The sequence below is a fragment of the Mercenaria mercenaria genome, chromosome 10 (assembly GCF_021730395.1).
Source record: "Mercenaria mercenaria strain notata chromosome 10, MADL_Memer_1, whole genome shotgun sequence".
Taxonomy (NCBI): domain Eukaryota; kingdom Metazoa; phylum Mollusca; class Bivalvia; order Venerida; family Veneridae; genus Mercenaria; species Mercenaria mercenaria.
This window is the reverse complement of record NC_069370.1, coordinates 75,402,688-75,429,962: the sequence shown is the minus strand read 5'-3', so window position 1 is coordinate 75,429,962 and position 27,275 is coordinate 75,402,688. Positions and strand designations below refer to the sequence as shown.

Genomic DNA, 27,275 nt, shown 5'->3' with positions numbered 1-27,275 from the left:
TAATTTCGGAAATAAGTTTGATTTTATATATTTATTGCAAACACTTTACATTTCTCATTATATATGTTAATATTTTTTCCATTATGACAAGATGGGAAACAAATTGCAAGATTTTAACAACTTGATATTTTTTGAAACGTATCTTGATACTAATTTATTTTTGAAAATACTGTATTATTTCATGACATCGTTTCCTACTTTTAAAAATGTATTGGAAATGAAAGAAAAAATGCCAGAGTATTAGACATTCATAAACACGAAAAAGAATAGAATTTAGCACTTTTAAAAGTACAACCTCGTAATTATTAATTTCTTCCATATTTTTACACAGACGGAAATGACAACATTTTCGAGATCGATGCCGTCAGTGGTAACATCACACTTATTACAAAATTGAATGCTTCTGCAACATTGACACACGTACTTACTCTACAGGCTAATGATACTGTGAACGTAGCGACATTCAATGTAACATTTACATTGAGTACAGGTATTTCTTTACATTTTATTTGGTTTTGGCAAAAACTGCATTTCTGTATTTCTTGAGATATTAATGCGTAAATTACAAACTTTAAAGAAAGAAATAGGAATTTATTTGTTCATTTGGTTTGAATTTCGTAGATGGATATAAATACACAATCAATTATCTTGCAGTATTTTATAACATTGCATTTCATTTAATACATGGCGACTATCCTGGCTACGTTTCAATCTTTTAAAACCAAAATGTCCGCTCACTAAAACATATCCTGCAGTTTGTTCTTATTGTTCTGAACAACACTTACGCAAAAGAAACAGAACTTTTATTTCAAATACACTGACAAAAACATAATTTGCAGAGGTGTTACAAAATAGAACAGTACGATAAAGCGTTTTGTTTTAAAGTCTAAACTTCGCCAACATTATATCGGTTAAGTTTTGTTTTGTTTCAGCGCCTGTCATGGTAATTCCTGATCAAGTAACAGTTGTTGAAGGCGGTGCTATAGGATCTGATGTATTAACGTTGAACTCGACAGATCTTGATGGTGACACTGATCCAGTTTACGAAATCGTTAACCAAAGTGTAGCTGAAACATTCAAGATTAACGAAAATAATACAAAACTTGTCACTAATGTTTCCATTGATTACGAATCAGTGAAGAATTTTACAGTTACTGTTAGGTAAGTAACAACAATTTAACATTGACCGAAACATGGAAAGAATTATCACAAAAGTAGACACTGACAACAGCAGACAGAGAACATTGTACTAGTATTTACCTTGGCTTCTACTTTAAAATTTTAAAATTGTAGGTATACAAAACTGTTTAATTTGTAAAGCTATAGGTGATGATTAAGATATTGTTAATTCTGTTTCGATCATATTTTGCCTTTTTCTGGCAGATTCAGGGTTAAAAGTTAATTTCAAATATCTTGATTGATTATCCTAAATGAAATTAATAAAATGTCAATATATATATTCAGAGTGACTGATACATCTGCATTTGAAAAGTCGTCAACATCAGAATTTACAGTTTCCGTAGTTGATGCTAACGATGAAACTCCAGTATTTACTTCTGCCAATTCCACTGACATACCAGAAACTACAAATATTGGTTCGTGTTCTTGTTCTTGTTTTGTACTGTTCTTACGCAACTAAATTTACTGTGTTTATTTTTACAATTCACTAAAGGAATCGTGACGTTTCAAAACTGGTGACTTTGAGAGTTTGTTACAAGTTTGTTACACACATTCTTTGTAAAACACAAGCTAGGCAAACAACATTTATATATCATCCATGCTTTGATAAAAAGCAAATGTGTAATGAATTAATTTATTCGTCTTGTGAATTCAAATAAATAACTAATTATATTTTCGGTTATTTTATCATTATTTCCCTGTTCTATATTTAGAGACTGTTATCTATACCGCCACAACGGAGGACATAGACACAACTGGGACAGTATCTTACGCAATTATAGGTAAATACATTGTAACAATTGAATTCTGATCTTTATGATTACAGAAACTATTCAACGAACTTTATCAAGACTGAGTTGAGAAGAAAGTTTACCTTCACCCTACTGATTTTCTTAAATGCACTCTTTTTGGCATTGCCACTTATTATTCAAAGGAGTGTTCACTGAAAATTTACCGACTGCATAGCGAACAGAGTAAACCATGATCAGCCTGCACGGATGTGCAGTCTGTTCCTGGTCTGCACTGGCCGCAAAAGCAAACTCACTTGCCGCCAGCAGGCTACAGGTTAAAGTACTTGTGTAGCTTTCTCCAACTCTTTCATCTGTTTGATAATTTGTGTGGAATTCTTTGTTTTATAGAAGAAAAACGCATTATCAGGTTCTCTTTATCATAGACTTGTAACTATTTTAAAAAATAGTGCAAGATTTGTTATAAAAGTATGCTATATACACCAAAATTATGTCTGTTATATAAATGGTATAAATAAAGAAATTGTTATTTCAGACGGGGATCCAAACAGTGTGTTTGACATCAATGCACACAACGGCAGTGTTACTCTTGAGTCAGCACTCAGTCCGACTACGGTAGAGAATGTAACATATAACCTTGTTATACAAGCGAATGATTCAGTGAACACAGCAACACTCAATTTTACTGTCAATGTTAAAACAGGTACACTAGCATAATATTTGTTGTCACTTGTAGTTCCTAACTGTTTGATACTTTTTTACCTCATACCCAGCATAGCTTGGTTTTGAAATATATTGGTTAATAATACTGATTCTAGTAAATGTAGAAAAAATCATTTCGTGTAATTGAACAATTTCCATATCTTCTTCATTAGAAAAAGCACCAATACAGTTATATTATCGGAGACACTTTATAGTTACCTTTCTGCTTAATTCATCCTAATAAATTATGTTTTGAAAACACTGAGTTTAAAATTCTTGTAATAGTATCAAAAGATAAGGTAATATAGTGACTTGCAAACAATTCAAATTTTCTTTTTGCTTTCAGCTCCAGTTGTGCATGTCGTCGATATAAATCTTCGCGAGGATGTCAATACAACCGGTACATATACTGTATGGGCAATAAATTCAACTGATGCAGATGGGGACGAAGATACAACATTTACAATAGTTTCGCAGAGTTCTCCGGGTACTTTTGAGATCAGTACCGACAATGCAATAGTTACTAACGCGTCGTTTGATTTCGAAGTAACCAAAAACTACACAATTGTCATAAAGTGAGTATATATTGTGACATTGATTGATGAGCAATGTTCTGTAATTCTCCAGACCGACCTTGTTTAAAGTTTATATAAGACATCATTCGAAAAAAATGTTCAAATGGTATATACTGTTATATATGTTGAAACAATAATATACATTAACTTACCTTCTCCTCCATATAGAGATAATGGGTTCAAACTCCGCTCCTGTAATGACTTATGCCTAATGCATCCTCATAAAACATCAGAAAGCAAACGTGGGGGGGGGGGGGGTGACACATCAAGTTCAAATCATCATCTTTGTGAAGCGTAACTAAACTGTAGAAACTGATTAATTAATGACCATTAACTATTTCAGAAATTATAGAACAATTAATTAATTTAATTAGCATTTAATAATTTTGTAAATATACTTTACTTACTTTTATAGCGCCACAGACTCTTCCGTATTCCATTTATCATCAACAGTAACTCTAACGGTTTTCATCACGGATGTAAATGATGTAACACCTACATTTACGTCAGATACGTCCCTTGTCGTCCTGCAAACTACCGAAATAGGTCGGTATTTCACCTGCTTTAAATACATATGTTCAAATTCGTTTGTTTTTTTTTTTTTTTGTTTTTTTTTGTTTTTTTCATTTTAACTTACTAATATTTGTTCCTGATTTTTTATATTCAATACTTCCTGACAATGATAACGCATATTCGGGTTACGTTCGTCGGCAATACATATGTCCTAATAATCAAGGTACTAATTATTTAAATGAAATAGTGTTGTTTTTGTATTACCTATTTAAATATTTCATGCATGATATTATAATATGAAACTATAATTGATACAGCAATGTTCTGAACTTTAAAGATATACATGTAATCATACGGATGTCTTTTTAGCATATAAAAATCAATATTCAATTTTACATTATATATTGTTTCTAGGTACAATACTGTATAATGCCACTACAGAAGACATAGACACGGTTGGAAATGTTACGTATACAATAACAGGTAAATAAGAATGTATTAACATGTTGTAAGTATACATTAATATAAGTAATGAGTATGCATAATAGATTAATTAATAGTATGTGTTCAATTACAAGTTTTTAGTGTATGCTATGATATGTTATAAATGGAATCAGAATGAGTATAAAATTAATGATAGCATTAGTAGTGATATGACATTGTTGTTGTCATAGCTTGAAAAACTTCCCATAATTGTACAAAGTGAAGTATAGTATGTCTGGATTAAAACTGATTTTTCATTTTTGTTGCACATTTTATATTTTTATCCATAGTTTTATGAACATATTGTTAACGTATGCCAATATTCGGCTGCTTTCAGATGGGAACCGGGGCAATGACTTTAGTATAGAACCTGAAACCGGCGGGCTTACACTCCAGAACAACCTAGAGCCACAGGTGGAGTCAGACGTTGTGTATTTTCTTGTTATAGAGGCAAATGATACACAAAATACAGCTTACCTAAATCTTACAGTTGATATTAAAACAGGTAACGAGCAGAAATAATAAAGCAGTAGATAAAGTTAATCCATATTAGGAGGCATTACCTGGTTTTAACAAAACTTTGCTGATCATAATACTTTTGGTGACTTATTTGTACTTTTTATCAGGAAAATTGCATCATTTCTGCAGCTAATTACCTTTGTTATTGACAACAAACTCTGATTATCGTTTCGTAACATTGTATTTTTAACGAAGTGCATTTTATAGGACTACACGCCTAGAGATGTCGGTCACGCAAAGAAATGATTTCTAGTTTTGCGTCGGTAACGTAATGCTTTGCTCAGAAATCCGTTACCAAAGCTCGTCAGAAATAATTCCTTTGTATAACCGAAGTCCTTATGTTTTGGGCCAGTTTATGAATATTTGGAAGTTTCAAAAAAATTTAAAAGAAATATGACAAGATCATTTTACGTACACTTTCTAATCGGAGTTATTTTTGACAGTTGAGTATTGAAATGACAAAAATGTTATAAATTGAAATATAAGTCTAACATTCAGTTGAAATATTTCAACTTTTATCAGTAGTTTAAAACCGAAAGCTGGCTTACGTGATAATTGTAATAAAACGCATTCTTCTGAAACGTATGCGTGATTTTTTACAGTGCCATATCTAATTGTTACTGATATGAACGTCACGGAAAATACTGACACAAGTGGTCCTTTCCACGTCTGGACTATTGAATGGATTGATTTAGATGGTGATGAGAATCACACATTTGCCATCGTCAATGAAAGTGCACCTGGTACATTCGAGATTACGAATGAAGTCCTAGTCACGAACGTCACATTAGACTACGAAACAGTGAAAAATTATACAGCAACCATAAGGTTAGTAAAATGATAATCTGGGTATATTTGAAACATTAACAGTACTTCCATTAAGATAGCTCCTTGAAAGCAAACAGATACGACATTAGTCAATGATACATTGTACAAAAGCGTAAGGTTGTATCTGAAGTTCTCTAAGATTAAGACTTTTCAGACAAAAGGAAACACAATTATAATAGTACACAGAAACATTATCGACAAGTAAAAAGGACCAACAACATCGTTTCAAAAACGCAACCCATTTAAGTAAGACCATATAGTAGAATTATATGGTTGTGTAAATACATTTCAAAGTAAAACAGTAAGTCGATGAGGCAGAACGAACATACAAAGAACATAGTGGAGCACATGTTTAGACCTGTTCATTGTATGCACCAAAATAAATGTCACATTTAAGTTTGGAATAAAATGTTAGATTGTAATGAAAAGGATCATGCAGTTTTGTTGTAGCAGTTGCGTGTATTCTATTCACTGTAAATATAATACTATGTTTTGACTGACAGTAATGTTTCATAGACTTTTGCTCACAATTCTTTAAAAAGATTAAGTTGGTGCATTTGATACATTCGTTGATTTAGTACTGTTTTCACGCATAGATACACGTCCACATACTTTACTAACTACATTCCAAAAATCAAAACTGGACAAACATGTATAAATCTGAAATGATTTACAAGATAATTAACTGTTTCACACTATGAACAGACTAAACCGTCACTTTGTAAAGTGGAATAGCGCTTTACTTTAAATTTTGACAGTATTACTGATGTACACGGATTGTCGTCTGCTGATACAATTACTCTGTCCGTCCTTGACCAAAACGACGTGGCTCCTGTGTTTACAAGTAACGATACCTTAGATCTGTCGGAAGAAACCGAAACTGGTTTGTATTTTTTCTTTATATTATGTCAACACCATCACTACTGGTAAGCACCTTTAGGAAATATGAATAACAGTATTATTACATTTAGATAGATATGGTGTTAATTGTCCGCAAATGAAATGTCTAGTGCCTTTTAGAATGAATGCATTAAATGAGTTGAAATGTTCGTTTATGTTTTAGGTATATGGTAGAACAGAACTGACCCATACCATGTAATCGTCATTAAGAAATGGTACATTCGACAACAGTTTTTCTATATCTAAAAGTATCTACAAAAGCTCTTTTTGTGTTGTGTTTGTGCAAGTTAGTAACATCGTTTCAGCTATAATGCACAATTTTAAAGCTTCATTGCTAAGACCTTAAAAAAGTATTGATATATCACAAAATCAAGTACATTTCTCACTTTTACAGGAGTAGTTGTGTACACAGTTTCGACAACAGACCCGGACACTGTAGGATCCATAGAATACTCAAGTTTGGGTAATTTTCATTTGACTTATTGCCCACACTGTTTATAAGTTTCTTTCATTACAGACCTTTCTCTGCTATTGAAATAATTAGAACGATTAAAATATTAAACTATTTAAGAGAACATACATAATTACGTAGTTTTTAAAGGTAAAACAATAATAACACGTAAAATATTAATAAAGATGAATATATGTAATTATATGTATGACAGTAGAACAATTCAACTGTGCTTTTTTATTGCTTTAATCGAAGTATATCAAAATATAGCACAATGCACCTTAGGTTAGTGGACAATGACAATCGGTGTATTCCGTAGTATCCGTTGTTTGATTTCGCTACATTGCCTAGTGTCGTTACGGGTTCACTACCTTAAATCAAAATCAGCATTCCAATATTCAGGTGATATCGGTATTTAAAAGCTCTATTTCAGGACGAGTGTCGTTACGGGTCCACTACCTGAAATCAAAATAAGCATTCCAATATTCAGGGGATGCCGGTATTTAAAAGCTTTATTTCAGGCAGAGTGCCGTTACGGGTCCACTATCTTAAATCAAAATCAGCATTCCAATATTCAGGGGATGCCGGTATTTAAAAGCTTTATTTCAGGCCGATTTTCGTTACAGGTCCACTACCTTAAATCAAAATCAGCGTTCTAATATTCAGGGGATGCCGGTGTTTAAAAGCTTTATTTCAGGCCGAGTGCCGTCACGGGTCCACTACCTTAAATCAATTAAATTAGCATTCCAATATTCAGGTGATACCGGTATTTAAACGCTTTATTTCAGAATTTTACTATGACTTTTAAATTTCAACTTTATCGACTTCAGATCTCAGTTTTAACCTGAATGCCAGCACAGGAGATCTCACGTTGCCACTTGCTTTAGACTTTGAAACAACCCCATCCTTCACTTTTAAGATTACAGCCAACGACAGTGTTAATGTTGCAACCTTCAATTTAACTGTCAACGTGAAGACAAGTAAGTGTGTATTTAATTGCAAAGCATGGAACAGTTCATTTGTGGTTTGCAAGGAACTTGTATCTAAAAAGGATTATTGAGGAGCGCATCGCTTTGCTGTTTCTATAGCGAACTTGTATTTTAGAAATCCTTAAACATTAGGAGCAGGTAAAAGAAAAAAGCGAACAAATGTAAGAGGTCTGTGGCTGTAAAAATAGAAAACTCGAGTATTTTTAACGAAAGACATTGATACGAGGCTCGGTTAAGACCAGTATACACTCTAACAGTGGTCTGTGGCAAACAGCATACACTCTAACAATGGTCTATAGCAAACAAGTATGTTGGAAATCATTTGATTAAACGATCATCAACTTAAAGATTTTGTCTTGCTCTTATATGTTAAAAAATATGTGTCTGTTTTACTAGTATTATAATAATAACAATAATAATTAAATCTTCATTTAATGAAGGTAGCATACAAAGTGTACGTAACATGACTTATTTTCAGTATGGCATTCAGTTAACAGTAACACCAATACACATGTATACAAACATTTACAACTTCACAAATCATACAAAAAGGTGTATCAATGGTCAATGTATTAGAAAAAAAACAGCCCATTTATCCATCGGACAGACACTCATATAATTATATGAAAGGTAAAGAGAATAAACAACACAAATAATTATATGTAAAAACGGGAAGAACGTAATTTAAGCACTGGACTGTAACATGGACAAATGTTGTTTGAAATTATTTTTGAATGTTTGTAATGTCCTCGATTCCTTAATTTCACCAGGTATTTTATTACAAATATTAACGCTGAAGTACGAGAACGAATCTTTGAGATAATTTGATAAGGTGTTATACGCCAAACAAGATCTTTTTTGACTGTTGATCGCAGATAATGCAATTTATTATTTGAGAAACTCAATATTTCAGTCATGTAGATAGGCACCATGTTATGCATAGATATGCAAACCATCACTGCTGTGTGATATTTTACCCTGCCTTTTTAGATCATTAAAAAGTTATAATGTAGGTGATCTTATCGGTCTGTTAAGTATAATCTTGGCCACACTTTTCGTGTTACTATATTTATATAACATTTTGTACCTTTTCCTCAAATAGTACAATAATCGGGAAGGATATATGTATTATAGTACATCAATTATACTTCTTTGCTAAGATGATAATAATTTTCAGAAATGTAATTTCGCATTCAGTTTTTTACATAGATTGTCTATCTGAGCCTGCCAAATAAGTGTGTTATATTACTCTCATTACTAGTCTTATTGTAACATTTTATAGAATCGTATCATATAGTGTTTTTGTGTCAAACGGTTTTGTGTCTGAGATGCCAAAATGAAATAAGAACTTTCATGTAGAACAGCAGATTGCTTTACTTAGATACCCTGAATAATTGAAAAAGTTGCAGTAGTGGTGTAGCTCTTTACCAGACATCATATGCATTGAAAAATGCACTTGTTTATTTTCTGTTTGTTTTAGGGCCTGATATTAATTTTACCGGTGTAAATGTTGAAATCTCCGAGAATGAAGATACATCAGACTTCTTTGTGCTGCTGAATTTAACCTCCACAGACCGAGACGGTGACCCTAACCCACAATACGACATTATTTCTGAAAGTGTACCTGGCACATTTGTGATAAACGGTGACAAACTACAAACTAACGCTTCATTTGATTACGAACAATTACAGAGCTACTCTGTTAACATTAGGTGAGTACAATTTGTTCTAATGTTTAGTATATTACAGTAGTAATCGTGCTATGAATACAAGATTCTGCAAAGCTGTCCCGTTAATATTCATTCATAATTATCTGTACTTATGATAAAATATATTTCAACAGTAATATTGTTGTCCGCCAGGTAAAAATAACATTTAGCTCTGTTGCTTTGAAATATCTTTAACTAATGTAAGTGAAATATATTTTTTAGACTAGTGAATGATGTGTGATATCTTAATTTGTTCTTGCATTCACATATTTCATCTAGATTTATTTAGCACGTTTTTAATTAGATTAAGAGTTATTCATTAATTGTTACATACATTGCGTGTATATTGATTAAAACTTGAGATTCATTCCTGTCTGTGACGATTTTCTTTTACATTATCATAACAATTAAGGTGATCACATTATATTACAGAGTGACTGATTCAAGCTTAGGTTTAACGTCCAACGACACCTTAACAGTGACAGTCACAGATGTCAATGACAACGCTCCAACAATTTTATCACCAACAACTTTGGAATTACGCGAGGACACTCCCACTGGTTCGGTTCTTCAATATGTAATTTATAACCACAAAGCTTTACTATGACGTTAATTAGAAACCTAAATCAATTATATTCATTTTAAAAGCGAAACATACTAAGCGTTAATTGATAAATACGAATAAAACTTTTGAGTATCTCTATTTATTTTGTGACCTAGTAGAGTTTGTTTTGTTTGTTTGTTTTGGGTTTAACGCCGTTTTTCAACAGTATTTCAGTCATGTAACGGTGGACAATTATTACAGGCACGAGCGCTCACCAGGGTAGAATCATAGACCTTCCGTAAGACGGAGGGAAAACGTCTTCACACAATAGAATTACATAGAGCAAGGTTTTTTATCTACAACGGTAAGGGGCAACGTATACAAAGTTAGCGACCTTAACCACTCAGCCTTGTGGCCTCTAGGGATACCTAGGTTTGCATCGTATCATTATTCTGTCACATATTCTTATAGTACCACTCGAACAACGATGTTGTAAGGGTGTATACTGGTTTCAGGTTGCCTGTCTGTCTTTCCGTAGACACAAGGACTTTGGACACTTTCTATATGAATTTGCCTACTCCAAGAGTGAAAAATAAACCACTGAGAAATAAGTATTTAATTACATATACCATCAAAATACATATTTGAGATTATTTCTTAAAGTCAAATTTTTCAATATTTGTTTCATAAAATGGTAATTTTTGCTCTGAATAGAATTACGTACCCTGTTATATACATATAAAAGCTATTTTGCTTTAAACAACATTGTTCCCCCCCGTGCATCAAAACCATATTTGGCCGGCATATGTAGATATTAATTATACACATTATCTGTGACTATTGTGTTGATGCAAGGGGTGGAGCAGTACTTTTAAACAAAAAATATAACTACAGGGTGTTCCCAAATGTAAAGTAACCAATACTTTTTATATTCATTTTTAATAATTTGATAGTCACATATTTTTACTTCTGTTTGTAACTCAAATACTATACAAATGTTTGAAAGGGCACATATAGGCATGTTATACATGTATAGTAGTGAGAGAAGCAATTACTGTGAATTCATTATTATTCGTTGGGTTAAATTTTCATTGGCTTATCCTGGTTGTTTGTTGCAGTAGATTGGCAAATGTGTGCTGTAAAATACTAGCAACACACTAGGTAATCTTCTGCATGCCCTCCTCGCAACACGCACGCCACTAGCGATGATGTAATTTGTTTTCCATTTTGTTTTTATTATTTTTTGTATTTTTTACATATTTTTCATTTCTTTATTTCTTCATCTTCTTCTGTGCATTTATATTTATTTCTTTTAGACACATACTAAATGTCACACCCATTCATTACTTCATGTTCTTCCTACTGTGAAAACTGAATTGAAGATTGTTCTTTGCGGCGGACTAGGCCTAAACATAACAAAAAAGAGGCAATATGTGCACAGCAGTTAATCTGATCCTGACTATAGTCTATCCAACAGAAATAACGCTTGGCATTGATATGCCTGTCATGCATAGGTCAAGAACATTAGCTTCTTGGCAGGTCATATCGGTGACGGTTTCACACACAGTGTGATGCCACGAAAGTGATGTGTCAAGTCGCTTTCCATGCAGATGGCATATACAAATACGGCTAGATGCAAAAACAAACTAAACGGTCCAGCCGAGTTTCAGGTGGAATTTTTATGCTGAGAGCTGCTTCTACTTTAGCCCTACAGATGACACATTTCGAATATGTTTTGCCCACAACTTCAGCCCTGAATAAATAACATTATCTATAGATAGGTTGTTGTCAGACTTATCCCGATTTAACTTTTACCGATCCAGCTTCCTTAGGCAAGCCTCAGAAAGAACTGTCATTTCGGATACATTTTTATTACATGTTTAAGCGAAATGAGCCGTGCCATAAAAAAAACATAGTGGCTTTGCGACCAGCATGGATCCAGACCAGCCTAAGCATCTGCTTAGTGAGGATCCATGCTGTGCGCTTTCAAAGCCTATTGGAATTAGGCAAACCGTTAGTGAACAGCATGGATCCTGACTAGACTGCGCAGATGCGCAGGCTGACCTGGATCCATGCTGGTCGCAATTACACTATGTTGGTTTTCTCATGACGCGGCTCAAATATTATCTGTGCCACTGGTACTTATCCCAAGCAAGAACGCACCCTACGGCCTTGATAAGAGTACTGCCTTTTCTTAGTATTAATGTTATACAGCACACAAATATCAGCCATCACTTATAACAGAGCTATACAGACATGTACATGTACTTAAATAACTACCTGAACCACTGTAATAAAACTGACCGGTCACTTATACATGTATACCTATTCACACATGTAATGCATCAATAACTTTACATTACGTACAGTGTATAGATAAATCAAGTACAGGTTGTTTGCAAAAATATCGTTCTCTTTTTTTATTTATATATAGGGTTTTAATCTTAAAATGTTATTTTTTCCTTAAATAAACAGATTTTATCACTTTTTTCGACTGGAATTCATATATTTAAAACTTCCGTAAAGTGATGACATTATATTTTTACGGAAATTAAACATTTTATTTTTTCAAGAAAATATACCCTGGCCCACATAAAATAAGAAAAACATCTTGATAGGAACAGATACAAATCAGTTTCTGCTGTAATAAATTAACTAATACATTGGTTTATCATTGACTCGAAACGATTTGGGTATTGTTCAAATACTTAATGAGAAATTTGCATTTAAAATGTAGGCTAGAAGCATGTGATAGTGTCCGAAGTCCTTTTTTTATTGCTATACTATACACATAGAGTCTGCATATACAATCTTGTGAGCACCTAATCTCCTGAATCATGTGCACAATTAAATGAAACAACACGAGTGATCAGTAGTAACTCTAGCTGTGCATGGTGCATGTTAGGTTCTTTCAGTAAAACATTTCTGCACAGTTACGGGACTTTTATTTTGTTAAATTAAATATGTATATGCGTACACTCTGCATATGCATTGTTGTGCGCTCCTAGTCTCCTGAACCCTTGCACACAATTTGATGAAACTTCACACAAATGATCAGTACTAACCCTACCTGTGCTGTGTCAGTGCGTGCGGGGGTACATTCATCACCTTCAGTGATAGCTGTAGTTATTTGTTTTTGGTTGACTAGTTCATTGTCAATTTTATTCATGTTATTGTAATTCATTGTTGTTTTTCTATCTGTATAGGTACACTTGTATTTAGAGTTACAGCGATGGATTTGGACACAGTTGGAAATTTATCTTTTTCAATCAACGGTAACGTTTCGTTTAAAAATTGTATTTAAATGTAATCTGGAAACCTTGTGAAAACTTCTCTGAAATAAAATCTTTTACAAGTACATGTATTTATCATTTAGTTTCAACATATTTTATTTATAAGTCATTACAATAATATACAACAGTTGAGATAAGGAAATTGGACAGAAACCTAATTAGCTTACGGTTGTCCTTTCCCAGAGTATGTATCATTTTGTTTATGATTGCTTTCAAAATACGTAACATTGTTATGTTTTCCAAACTAAATTCCACTTTCTTAATCAGTATGTACTGGTTTACCGCATGTTAATAACAGGAATAAAGTTGGTATTGAAAGATAAATAATAAATAATAATAAAACAACACATTTTGTCAAAGTCAGAATAAGTGTAACGTATAGCAAGCTCCCCTTGGATGGAATGGCTCTTGCATAGACGGTTTTAACAGACTGGCCATGGATTGCAAGCTTGTTGAAATTAACTATTTATAAACAAAGACTATGTTCTTTTTATCTTGAAATATTTTAGTTAAATATTACTTAACCTAAATGAGCTTAAAGTCAATGGTTAGATTTTGTAACACTGTTATGTAATAACATCACGCTCTGCTGATATCGTTATGAATATATTTAGATGGCAACACAAACAATGACTTCGGCATCGACGCAGAGAGTGGTAATGTGACACTCGACAATGCATTAAATGCCTCGGCACAAATAAGTTACAGTCTTGTTATTGTCGCTAGTGACGGCACGCTCAATGATACAAAAAATCTCAACGTTACAGTCAAAACAGGTAAGGGAAACGTTAATATCTGGCATATGAGTTTGTAAATTGGGCATTGATTAATGTGAATACCCAAAATAAATGGTTTATGAATCATGAATATGCACCTCTGTTTCGATAGAGATTTCACATGAAATTCGGTGAGACAGTTATGTTTTCAAAAATAAGTTGAATTATATTTATCATAATTATTATGTATGGTTTACTTTATTTGCGTTATGACATTCTTTTAGTATTTTCATGGAACGCCGGCACTGTCTTTTGTGGTCCTGAAAATCTATTGTTATGTTGTTTTTTTTATAAAATTATGTACCGATAATTATGTAGGTTTTCATGACCACAAAAGTCAGTGCCGGCGTTCCATATATTAGCACTTGTCGAGTATTAAGAAATGATTTCTCTGCGCTTTTCGTGTACGTTTCAAAATATGTCAGTTTGTAGTACAGTGAAACAGCACTCGCTCGAGGTCGCAAAATGCTCAAGTTTTGAGCATTTTGATTTCGAGCGACACGAACATTGACCAACATAAGAAGAAAATTGAAGTTCGTTTTACCAATACCAGTTGTCATCGCGACCATTTGCAGAGTAAACGGGGATGCGTAATTATAACATACTTGTATCCTTTTTCTAAAAACAGCATTACAAACGTTATCTATTATAGACGTTTCTATACGTAATTTGTAAATGGCACATGTGGAGAAACAACAACGACTTTTTATTTTTATTTATCAACAAGTGCAGATCAAAATTATCGTCTCAATTTTATGAAAAGGCTATATCATTTCTTTTATTTGCATGCAAACAACTGCTGATTAAGGTAATGAGCTCATAACAATCCTCGCGATCCCAAAAGAAAATAAGTTTTAAGTTATCAGTAATTCATCTGTATCTGATCAGTAGAACTTTTCTTCAACGTTTTATCAATAATTAATCTCATAATCAGATTAAACAGTACTAGGTATGACCATGACCAAAGTGGTTTTCGCATTCACGACCTGAGGATTGAGCGGCTGACATCTTAATAACTAAACCAACGCCCTGTTTTTGTTATGATTAGATAATTTAACAAGATTGAGAGATGTAATTACAAAGGATTTGCTTGATGCATCACGGCGATTTATTTGTGTCGTTTTAAAATCTTATCATATCATTTGACTTAGAATTACATTGAGCTATTATTCACTCGAATATTGTAACATATGCTATTTTCTTGCATTTAGCGCCCGTTTTGGTGTTCCCGGATTCCAATGTAACACTTGCCGAAGGTACATATGCGGGTGTGAACTTTTCTGTCCTAACGCTTAGCTCAGCTGACCTTGATAATGATCCAAATCCACGATACGAACTGGTGTCGCAAAGTGTTCCAGGAACCTTCTTTCTCAGCGAAGACAATACTCGGCTTTTAACGTCTGCAGATTTCAACTACACAGCTTTGAATATGTACGAAGTAACACTCAGGTAAATATATAAATGTATGATTTTTGCTTTGTTGTTGTTATTACTGTTGTTGATCCTTTATTTTAATTTCAGTCATAGTAATGTAAGCTCACTGAAAGAGTGTTGAACAAATGTAATATACCCAATCAAATGTCGTAGTATATACTGCAACAGCCAAAACATACAATTTAAAGACTGTAACAATAGAAATGGACTTAGTTTTGAATTTACACACACTTTGAGATGCCATAACTTCTTGCAGATTGACAAAGCGAATGTTTAACAATATTGAAATGCCTATTTTGTGCGACTATTAAATTATCGAATGTTTACAGGTAGAATTCGACTGTTTTCAGAATGTATTCACTTTTGCTTTCTGTTTTTTTTTGTCTATAGAGTAACAGATTCATCCGATTTTAACATGACGTCAACAAGAAATTTAACAGTGTATATAGCTGATACAAATAACCTGCCACCAAAATTTACATCTCCAACTTCACTTGCCATTCCGGAAAACCTAGCCACGGGTTCGTTATATGTATTGTTTATTCAGTTTTCTATAATCTATATATATGTACAGAGTGCTTCAAAAATGGTTTCTGTTCCTTGTATTATATTTAACACTGTGTATTTCACTATAAATAGCAACACATTTATACGAGTCAGAACCACTCTGGACAACCGGCTATCCTGATGCCCGCTGGACAAACAACTCCGCTGGAAAAATAACCCCGCTATAAATGGGTATGTAGAGTTTTCATTTTTATTAATTGGTATGAAATCAATCCTTGCAATTCAGCTTAACAGTTTTGTTATAGAATGGACATAGCTTACGTTTCCAGTTTCTGGTCGCAAAACTGTTGTTATATTTATAGCAGTTCCCTATCAATTTCTTCATTTAAAAAATCTGACAAAATTCCAAAGTTTTACGCAAATGTCTTTGTTAATAAACTGTTTGTGAATATTTAAATCATTTGGTCTCACATAAGTGTCTTTTCGGAGCATCTATGTGCAATATCCTGGTTCTACGTTCTTTGTGAGAAAAAAAATTAAGCCGCTAAACATGTACAGGTGAAATAATATGTCTGTCGAAAACGGTCGCTTATGCTGTCGCTGAACTCGGCTTCAGACTTTTTTGGACTATCCATTAACTTCGGTGTCTTCGTACATATCTCTTTGTGTAAAACGTATTATCGGTAGTGAATAGACCAAAATTTAATCAGTTATAAAGTACCTGTGTTATTTCAAGCGGCTTTGTCAAATATGACTGATTCCTTCGCACTCTGATTATTTGTTTTTACCAAGTGCTCGAGTAATTTGCCATTTCTTTACCGTTTAAAAGATACTATCAAAAGTTTTGTTTAGATTGTTGAGTTTCTAGTCACAAAGTTATAATTCAGATCGTATGATGGCGTTTCTAGCTTTTGACAGTGGAGGAAGACCCAAGATGCCACTCTGGACTATTATAGAAAGTATTTCTACCGCGGTTTTTGCAGGTGTAAATGATTGCTTCTGGTAGTCAATCCTTTGAATAGCTTTGAATATAAATTTAATTTAATTTATAATGTCATACATTTAATATTACACTTTAATGTATACATATGCTATGATGAATGGATCATATACCTTACTGCATTTCTACCTTAAATATTGATATTTGCTCTGACGTTTTTTGTTGTTTTTTTTTGTTGTTGTTTTTTTTTGTTGTTGTTTTTTGTGAACATGTTTTTACTGTGTACTTTAACTCTTCATTTTGAGTGAACGTGAAATAAATGAGGATAATCTCGTCGTATGTTTAAAGTCCACAAATGCAGTAATAAAATAAATACAGTTACTTACTTTTTTACAGTAATTGTTTGTACTATTTTTTTGTTGTAACATGTCGTCGTTTGAAAGGGATAGAATACTTCTAACTGATATCACACTCTTCTGGAATAACAAACTCAAAATTATTAGTTCTTAATCAAACTACTCCAATTTGAAGTCTTTCACCTTACACCTTGTCATCTTGTTTTGATTTTCTTTGAGCCCGCCCGCTTAGCTCAATAGGAAGAACGCAGATCTACGTATCGCAGCCTTCGCAGGGTTGTGAGATCAATCCCCGGGCGGAGTGTATGTTCTCCGTGACGATTTGATAAAAGACAGTGTGTCCTCCACCTTAAATTCATTTTTGATTCATATGGGAGGTTGGCAGTAACTTGCGAATAATCGGTTAGTACTGTTACAAAAACCAGGAACACCGCATGGTTATGTTAATTGTCAACCGATATATAAATGAACGCCGTTTAACCAAAAACAAACAAACAAGAGACACCAGACAAAAGATTTCTTTGAATCCTTTAAACACTTCTGACTGTCTGTATACACTATTCTGAAACAACAGACTGCTTAATAATATTTTGACATAATTTATACAGCATTGTTCAGATTTTGAAATAGAATTCATTTATTGCTTAAACTAAGTGATTAAACCCTTAATATTAATGCTTAGCAATACTTGTAAGCCAGCTACTTAATTGATCACTAATATTCTTATTCTAGTGTCCCGCAGGGAAGGCCACATTAGAACAAGTGAAATTATCATTAATTAAATGTGAAGATATTTCACAGTTGGTCCACGCATATAGAAATTACGAGTCCGGACAAAAAATACTTATACTAAGTATAAGCCCTACGTAACAGATTTTGAGCCGAAAACCGGTCCTTGGATGTAGAAGTTACAGCCCAGACAAGGATTTGCGGGCGGACGTTACTACAGACGGAACAAAAGCAAACCTTTTGCCCACAAAATCAGTAGAGGACTGATAATCGAGTCAACCGGAGTTACTCGACATGGCATATGGGATCATATATAAGTATCTGTATACTGAGTGCTTGTGTACACCTAGCTATACATAGATAAGACGAAATGAACAAAAAACCAAATAGGTTGAAAATAAACATACACAAAAAGGGACACAGTAGCGCAACATAACTTTTTAAGGACTTGCATAGACATGTGTTCTCGATAGCCAACATCAGAGTTCAGCGACTGCCTATTGGAAATAACACCGGCCGTTTTGGACAGCCATATTTTTTCACCCATACATGTTTAACGGCTAATATTTTTTCAGACAGAACGCAGTACATTGAAATTGAAATTTCAGAGATGCTCCAAAAAGATGCATCTATGAAACGAAATCATTGAAATTTTCATAGATTGTTTACAAACAAAAACATTTGCGGAAAACTTTGGAATTTAGTTTAACTTTACAGACTGAAGTAATTGATAGTAAATTTCTATAAATTTAAAGATCGTTTTTCCGACCAGAAACTGAGTGTGAGCCATGCCAATTCTTAAAAAAACTGTTAAGTGAAATCGCAAGGATTGGCTTCATATCAATAGATATAAATGAAACACTCTACTTACCCATTTACAGCGGGGCTATTTTTCCGGCGGCTTTTCTTTCTTTTCTTTTTTTTATCCAGCGAGCGTCAGGACAGCCTTATATGGAGTGTGAGAACCTTAAGAACAGTTCGAAGAAGCAGTCAATATAACACACAACCGGAGGGCAATTTATACATATGACATCATTTTGAGTGACGCATTGTACTCTGTGTCATGACTCAAAATACTTTGCTAAGGCAACTCATTATTGCCTTTTAAGAAGTGTTCACTATTGTTTCTTGTTGCAATACTTGAATTGCAGTTCAACCAATTTTCATGTGCAGATTGTATTTTTTCCTTAATTTTTCTTTTTTTACGTGATAACGTCCACAGACAAAACTGTATATTATTCTAGTTTGCTGTTATACATTGCAGGTTCTGTAGTGTACACGGCAGTGGCAATCGACAGGGACCTTGTAGGAGAGATATCTTATACAATACTCGGTAAACCGTCTCTTGATTGAAAACATAACCATCATTTTTAAATTGCAAAATTACAGTAAGGCTGTTGGACACTCGAAATGTGTCGTATTTCATTCTTAATAAATGAACAGGGATATTTATAACTGGTTTGTTTTGTGTGTGTGTGTGTGTGTGGTTTAACGTCGCACCGACATAATTATAGGTCATATGGCGACTTTCCAGCTTTGATGGTGGAGGAAGACCCCAGGTGTCCCTTCGTACATTATTTCATCACGAGCGGGTACCCGGGTAGAACCATCGACCTTCCGTAAGCCAGCTGGATGGCTTCCTCACATGAAGAATTCAACGCCCGATTCATCGATGAGGGGCAAGTGATTTGAAGTCAGCGACCTTAACCACTCGGCCACGGAGGCCCCAACTGGTTTGTTAGAAAAATAAGTAAAAAAAGATAACATTCTTTGCAAAAAATATGTTTTATAATGAAAGAGGTTTTTCATGGCATTTATCGAAGTTTCCAATGCCTTTTTTTTTTGGACTGCAGACTAAGGGGAATCTTTTATAAATGACATCGATCTAACTATATTCATTTTGAGTATTTCAATTTGTAATATTGAACAGAAAAACAAACACAAACAAGATTATCAGTTTTTTGTCGAGCCCGCTTGCGGTGAGCTCAATACAGTCGCCACTCTTTGTGCGTTCGTGCGTCTGTGCGTGAGTCCGTCCGATTTTGTCCAGACCATTACCTTGACATGCATTGACCAATCCTGTTTATATTTGGCATGAATGATTACCTTATTCGCAAAACCCATGCTTTTATCTCAAAGGTCAATGTCACAGATGGAGGTCAAAGATCAAACTGAAGTTTGTCCGGAGCATTTCTACTTCATGCATGATGGTATTTTGTCACTTGACATGAATGCTTACCCTTATGAGACGGAGTGTCATGCGTAAGAACAAGGACCCTAGATCTAAGGTCAAAGTCACGCTTGACAGCTGGCGGGCTCGACATTCTGCCCGTAGGCATACTTTTTAACTAACTACGTTCAAGAGTTGGCGACTTTTTTCAGCATGAATGATTCGTTTTAATGTGTTTGTTTTTGTCGTTGTTATATCATAATAATTTGATCGCTGTCTTAAAAACAGGTGGGGATACCAATGACGACTTTGACCTTGACCCGGAGAGTGGGAACTTAACATTAGCCAAGATGTTAAGACCTTCTGAACTATTGCAATATGTACTTGAAATTCAAGCTAACGATACAGTTTACACAGACATCTTGGAACTAACTGTTGATGTCAAGTCAAGTAAGTTTACAAATAGAATACTATACAAAACAAAAGGCATATAACTTCATGTCAGAGAGTAACATTTGAATAGCAAAATCATGAAATATTGCCTCAAACATATGTTGTAAATAAAATATATAACTATTTTGTTCCATGCAATAATAGATTGCTTTATATGAGAGACTGTGTCGTTGTATAAAATATTTCAAACGAGTTCAAAAAAAATAAAAATGAAAATTGCTTGCTTACACACATTAAAAGAGTAGCTAATTAATACTAATTTACGATCATGATATGAATACTAATTTAGAGTAGATACCTCTAGCAACGACAAAAACATATCTCGATGTTATAAGTAACTCATTTTCTTTTTTCAGTTCCAGTTATTGCAGGCGACAACTTAACGATTGTTGAAACTACCGATACCTCTGGGACCTATGTTGTTTTGGAACTGACTTCCAGAGATCTAGACAATGATACTGATCCTGAATATACCATCATATCTCAGAGTGTTAATGGCACATTTGAGATCACAAACGGAACGCTTCTGACCACAACTGCAATCTTTGACCATGAGACCAGGAACAGCTATGAAATAGTTGTACAGTAAGTGCATCCGGTTTAGAGGTTATATACCTCAGATTTTAGAAAGGTCTCTTCACTTCAATATGTTCCGGTTTACATATTATTTGATATGAAAAATACAACATTTAGTGTGTGTGTGCGTGTGTGTGTGTGTTTAACATCTTTTTCAACAATTTTTCAGTCTAATAAACGACGGTGTCTACTTGTAGCGGTGAGCACAATGTCCAACTTTATAGTGCTGCCTCACTGGAATATCACGCCGTAGACACGTGACATGATACCCCACCCAGTCACATTATACTGACACCGGGCTGACCAGTCCTAGCAAAACCCGCATAATGCTGAGCGCCAAGTGAGGAAGCTACTAGTACCATTTTTTACGTCTTTGATATGACGCGGCCGGGGATCGAACCCACGACCTCCCGCACTCGAAGCGGACGCTCTACCACTAGGCTGCCGAGGCGGTTCAGTATTACAACTGCAGACAATAATTTGATCGAATAGTAGTAAAATGGGGACCTATTTCAACGAAGTTTATGATCTTGTTTTTTCAAAATGATTGTAGAATTACTGCTATTTTAAGAAAACAGAGCAACAGAAAACATTGTGCTTTCTTTCTTAGGCCTACGTAGAAGAAATGTTGGTTCGGAATACTTACTTTATCTACCGTGCTGCATTATTTGCGACCTCAGGGAAAATTACTTCCGTCAAGAATATTATAATCTTGTGTAATACAAATCTATACTATATTGCCTAAACATTCAATAATTTCATATGCAGTCCCGTTTTCACATAAATGTTTCGTTTAACACAGAATTCATGGTTTGTGTACATCTATGCTGTCCAGAACAATCGTGTGATATGATTAATATCATGGCATTTATCTTCAAATCATTTATTCATTTCCATCAAGCAGATTAATTGTAGCACAAGTTTGAAAAGGTACATCATATTGAAACTTTCAGGGTGACAGACACGTCGGACTTTGCTTTATCGTCGTCGGCAACATATACAGTGGTAATATTAGATGCTAATGATGCGGCTCCAGTATTTACATCTGGAACAGAGATATATGTATCTGAAGAGGAAAAGCCTGGTTGGTTATGCTTAAATACCGGCTCACTGGGACCATGGAGTCCTTTCAAATTAATGCAAACTATCCCTCATTAAAACCAAGTATGCAATTCTTTTGCTCGGTTGCATTATACACCTTCCATGGATCTTCTTACAGATTTATTATTTAAACACATCAGTTTACAACGTTTGATATTTTTCACTGATAAAGACCTTTTGAAAAAGCTTTCCACATACCTAAGTCGATGTGATTATTGTATATACGATATATCATCATAATATAAATACCCGTAGAATTTTCTGTAAAATGAAGACGACTGCCAATACTAATAAAATCTGGAAAGTAGATCCCTCGGAAGCACCGAGAACAAGGCAAATAGTGAAAATTGCAGACTCCGTTTGATTGAGTCTGTTCATGGGCAGTAATGGAAAAAGCAACACTGCCCACGCCCCCTAGCACTAAGACCTTTATGATTTACACAAACTTGTAAAGCGACAGAAAGTTACTTTTCTAAATTTACATTTTCATACATAGAACAGCAATATATGGAAAAAATCGAGTTTATTTCAGTACCTCAAAATGTTATTATATTTTATTATTTTATCATCTTAGGTGCGGTTGTATACACTGCAGTGACGTATGACAACGATACATCAGGAAACATTATATACTCTATCATAGGTATACGATTTATACTTGTTTATAACCTGTATTTTTAGATACTTAGTCTAAGCCTTTTCAAGTATTTATACATTATCTGGGAATGCCGTAAGTAATAATTATCATAACATATATATTTATAGTATAAATATGTGATCAAATAATGAATTAGAAATATCAAAATTACTGTAAAGAAAAATACATGATTAAGAAGAATGACAGTCGTACAATTAAAACCTCAAACATTTGGTATGCCAAACTATAACTAGAGAGAAACCTGTTATAAAAACAGTATTGGAAAATACATTTTAGTACTGTGTTTTGAAAAGAAAGTGTCCCAAGCTGTTCAAAACGTTAACAGCGTTTCACTGAAATGAAACGAAATTTTGTAATATAAAGAAAAGATATTTTACCAAACTTTTCAAATGTAGTCAAGTAAATTTACAAATATCATATGTCGACAGGTGGAAACACGAACGATGATTTCAATATTGACTCAACAACTGGGAATATCACGCTCGGCAATGAGTTACGACCAAGAGAAATATTGGAATACACCCTTCAGCTCCAAGCAAATGACTCGACTAACCAAGGATATTTGAACTTGACATTGATTGTCGTTACAGGTGAGCAACAGAAACATTTTATTCTTTTATTATTTTTTATTTCTTTATGTTCCTTATATAAATATGTTCACAAAGAAATATTTTCATTTTCCTCACGCACACTCACTTGTATACATGAACAAAAAACAACAACAACATAAAACACACATACCCATACACACCCGCACATTACTGTTCTCACACAAAAATATGCATATGCAGATAGCAGCAGCTATAATTTAATAAAAAGAAAGAAAGAAAGAAAAGATGATATATCTATCGCAGCCCTTGAAGTGTTTTTTCCTCTCCTTTAGATTTCATTTAAATTAACCGCATAGGATAGGATTTCTTTCCATTTCTGAAAATGTTTTTCTAATTTGTCGAGCTTTAATGCTATACATCTTTCGATTTTAAGTCTACTCCAAAGATATTTTACAAATAATTTGAAGTTTGGTGTACATTTTCTTACTCGGCTATAAATGTAATATTTCGCTACTAGAAGAATAAAAAAAATTGCGTCTTTTTGTTTGTCTATTTCTGTGATTAAGAAAGAAATGGTAGAGTTTCCTTATGTATCCTTTTCATTTATTTGACACTCAAATATTAAATTTCCACCAAGTTTTTCCAACTTAGATTGATATATAGATTTTATAAATGTCATGTTCATTATTTATAAGTTTCTTTACCCACAAAGCTTTTGTAGAGTATATAAATTTATTAAGGTCAATCATTTTTATGCCACCATTTAGGTAATCTTTTTTCAATGTATCTCTTTTTATTTTGTCCGGCTTTCCATCCCATATAAAGTCAAACATACATTGTTCTAAAGATGATATTGTCTTCATATTTAGGGATAGTAAAACAGAAATATAGTATATCAGTTTTGGAAGAGCAAAAGGTTAAATAAGTGTAACTTTACCAAGCAGAGTTAATTTATTGTTTAAGACAATTTTTAAATGATTCAATTTGTGGTTCAAGTTTTTCTGATATGATATGTCAGTTTTTGTGTAGAATGTTATTCATAATGATTTTGCGCTATCTGATGTCAAGTGAAAATTTCTAGTTTGACAGTACTTAACATCAGAATTGCATAAAGAACCTGCTTTAAGCACACGCTTTTGTTTAGTTTAAGGCCTTAATTTTTGTCAAAATCAGTTAATACTGCTATTAGGGTTTCAAAGGACATTTTTACCCATCCGTGACAAAAGTTACGTCGTCTGCAAATGAAACATTCTTGATTTCAGTTGTGTTAACTTAAAAGCCTTTTGTATTTTTGTTTTTCGGCGACGCCGTCTAAATTCCTTTTCGTTACCTATGCCACGTGACTTCAGTTTGCAAATCAAACTACTAGCGTTTATCCTAAACGACGCTGTTCACAGTTTTAAAGCTAACTTTGGCTCAGTATATTTAGCAAGAATATTGATATATCTCAAAATGATAAGTAAGTTTAATACTTGACTCAACTCAACTATTCTTTTATTTCAACCCTGGTACATATACATATACAGCAAGGGGATAAAACAAAACACATTGTCTTTATAATATACTGACAGTGGTGCCGGAACAAGATAGATATAAATTTCATAATTTTAAAAAGAAATTATATGATAACTATAACAAGAAAGTACGTTATTCTTAGAAGGGGGGAGAGACATACAATATTGAATCAGCTACGCTCGTGATCAAATTGGTTTTCCGAAAGTAGTTCTAAATAAAGAACTGAAAGTAGTTCTGTTCTAATAATATGATAAAAGCCTGTTCAAATACCAACATATATCAAATTAAAGAAAGAGCTGAATACGGTCTGCGTATCACATGAATAAGGGTGTGATAAGAGTCTTTTATGTAGATAAGTGCTTTTTAAAAGATTTTCCTTGTTACAAAAGTCGTCTGTATATGAAAAGGTTTCTTGCTTTTGTGACTTATTCAGATTGCATATTAAAATGAGTACTTGTTTGCTTTGATATATTTGTTATAAATTATTTAACTGATTTATTATATATGAATATTTTTCTTTAGTATGGTATGCAAATATTGAACTCAGTTGAAATCTGTTTTATTATATATATGCTATATAATGACTGAATCTCATTACACTGAAATGAAGGTACGCTGCATACAGTTTATCTATGTGATATGACTACGGTCAAACTTTGCTTATGAAACAGAAATATTGAAATAATTACAATTGTATGTTTTGCTTGACCTTCACTTTTTTATAGGTGTGACGTCATTGTCCAAAGATTCATGAATAGCGAACATGCATTTGTTAAAGCGGGATCAGTTGGCCTATTTTAGAAATAAATGAAAATAATAAATAAAAAAATCCTTTAATTGATTTTTTCTCATGTATTCTAATCAAACTTGATTTGTAGCATCTTTATTAGGCCCGCAGCCAACTTTGTTCAGCTGGGAAATTTAACCCCTTTTAGGGGCTGCTAGAGCTAAAACTAGAAATGCCTTTATACAGCGTCTCATGAACAGCTTGGTGGATCTTTGTCATACTTGGTCTGGAGCATCATTATAAGGTCCTCTTCCAAATTTATTCATATAGGAACTTGGGCCCTATTAGGGACCACTATAGCTAAAAGTAGATATGCCTTTCTTCGCATTAACCACTAAAATGTAATGGATTTTTATCAAACTCGATGTGTAACAATATCGTAAGGTCTCCTGCTATTTTGTTACAAATGGGGATAGGGACCAATTTAGCTAAAAATATAAACACGTTTAATGACCTCTTCTCATGAACCGCTTCATGAATCTTCATCAAACTACTGCTGTAATTATTCGTCTAAGGATAAACGAAACAAAATTGCAACCCTACGAAACATTTGCGAAAAATTAAAAGAGAACCATTTAAATTGTTAAAGTGTGGTGTTTAGTTTTGCAATTTGAAAAATGTTAGATGAAAGATGAATGTTAGATGAAAAATTCATAAACTTCTTTCCTTATTACAATTCGCCGACCATCATTTTTAAAGATATTTCTTGTTCCAAATACAGTTGGATAACAACTGATGCCATGCCAGCCACAAGTCTATAATGGTACCGGTACTATATCGGCCACATTACCACTGAACCATTTCTGCCACGGTACCCATTATTCTGGGACCAGACCGCCAATAAAACTATTGTGGTCCCTAGATCGTGTTGGTCACAGACCTGTCATGGGCTTTGGAATATGTAGGTCACAGATCTATCATAGTTCCTGTACAATTTCGATCACAGATCTGCCATGGTCCTGGGACCATGTTGGTCGCAGGTCTGCCGAGATCACTGGACCATGTCGATCCCTTTGATGGATGAGAATTTCATCAGTCAATTATTACAGAACAAATATTGGTTTGACCTTTCCTTCAACGGCTCATTTAAAATAATTGTTACGGCCTTTTCACTTTGGTTAATCTAAAGTACTTGTCTTTACAACATCTTTTTAATTATGTTTCGATTAAATATACTATACCTTATTCTGAGTGTTAAGTTGTGACAACATTTTATGTATGCAATTATGAAGTATATTATAATGATCTTCAGATTCGTTTTCTTGCATATCGTCAAATAACAGACAAA

At 33.6% G+C, this 27,275-nt stretch overlaps 2 protein-coding genes across 3 annotated transcripts in view; both read left to right on the top strand.

Moving 5' to 3' along the window:
• The first annotated feature begins 313 nt into the window (after window positions 1-313).
• Window positions 314-22,548, top strand: LOC123560115 (protocadherin Fat 1-like). The gene is made up of 23 exons (XM_053516521.1): window positions 314-490; window positions 933-1,161; window positions 1,465-1,595; window positions 1,893-1,961; window positions 2,464-2,631; window positions 2,977-3,205; window positions 3,621-3,751; window positions 4,133-4,201; window positions 4,539-4,706; window positions 5,323-5,548; window positions 6,307-6,431; window positions 6,843-6,911; window positions 7,730-7,879; window positions 9,369-9,600; window positions 10,030-10,157; window positions 13,348-13,416; window positions 14,049-14,210; window positions 15,422-15,659; window positions 16,035-16,165; window positions 19,441-19,509; window positions 20,635-20,796; window positions 21,156-21,384; window positions 22,329-22,548. The coding sequence occupies exons 2-23, from the start codon at window positions 941-943 to the stop codon at window positions 22,531-22,533; spliced, it is 3,381 nt and encodes a 1,126-aa protein (XP_053372496.1). The 5' UTR covers window positions 314-490; window positions 933-940; the 3' UTR covers window positions 22,534-22,548.
• Window positions 22,549-22,968: 420 nt separating this feature from the next.
• Window positions 22,969-27,275, top strand: part of LOC128546249 (uncharacterized) — a 40,291-nt gene continuing 35,984 nt past the window's right edge. For both annotated transcript variants that reach the window (XM_053516524.1, XM_053516523.1), the window contains exons 1-2: window positions 22,969-23,119; window positions 23,563-23,724. In XM_053516524.1, the coding sequence (XP_053372499.1) occupies window positions 22,984-23,119; window positions 23,563-23,724 (298 nt within the window). In that variant the 5' untranslated portion in view covers window positions 22,969-22,983. The remainder of the gene's footprint in view (window positions 23,120-23,562; window positions 23,725-27,275) is intronic.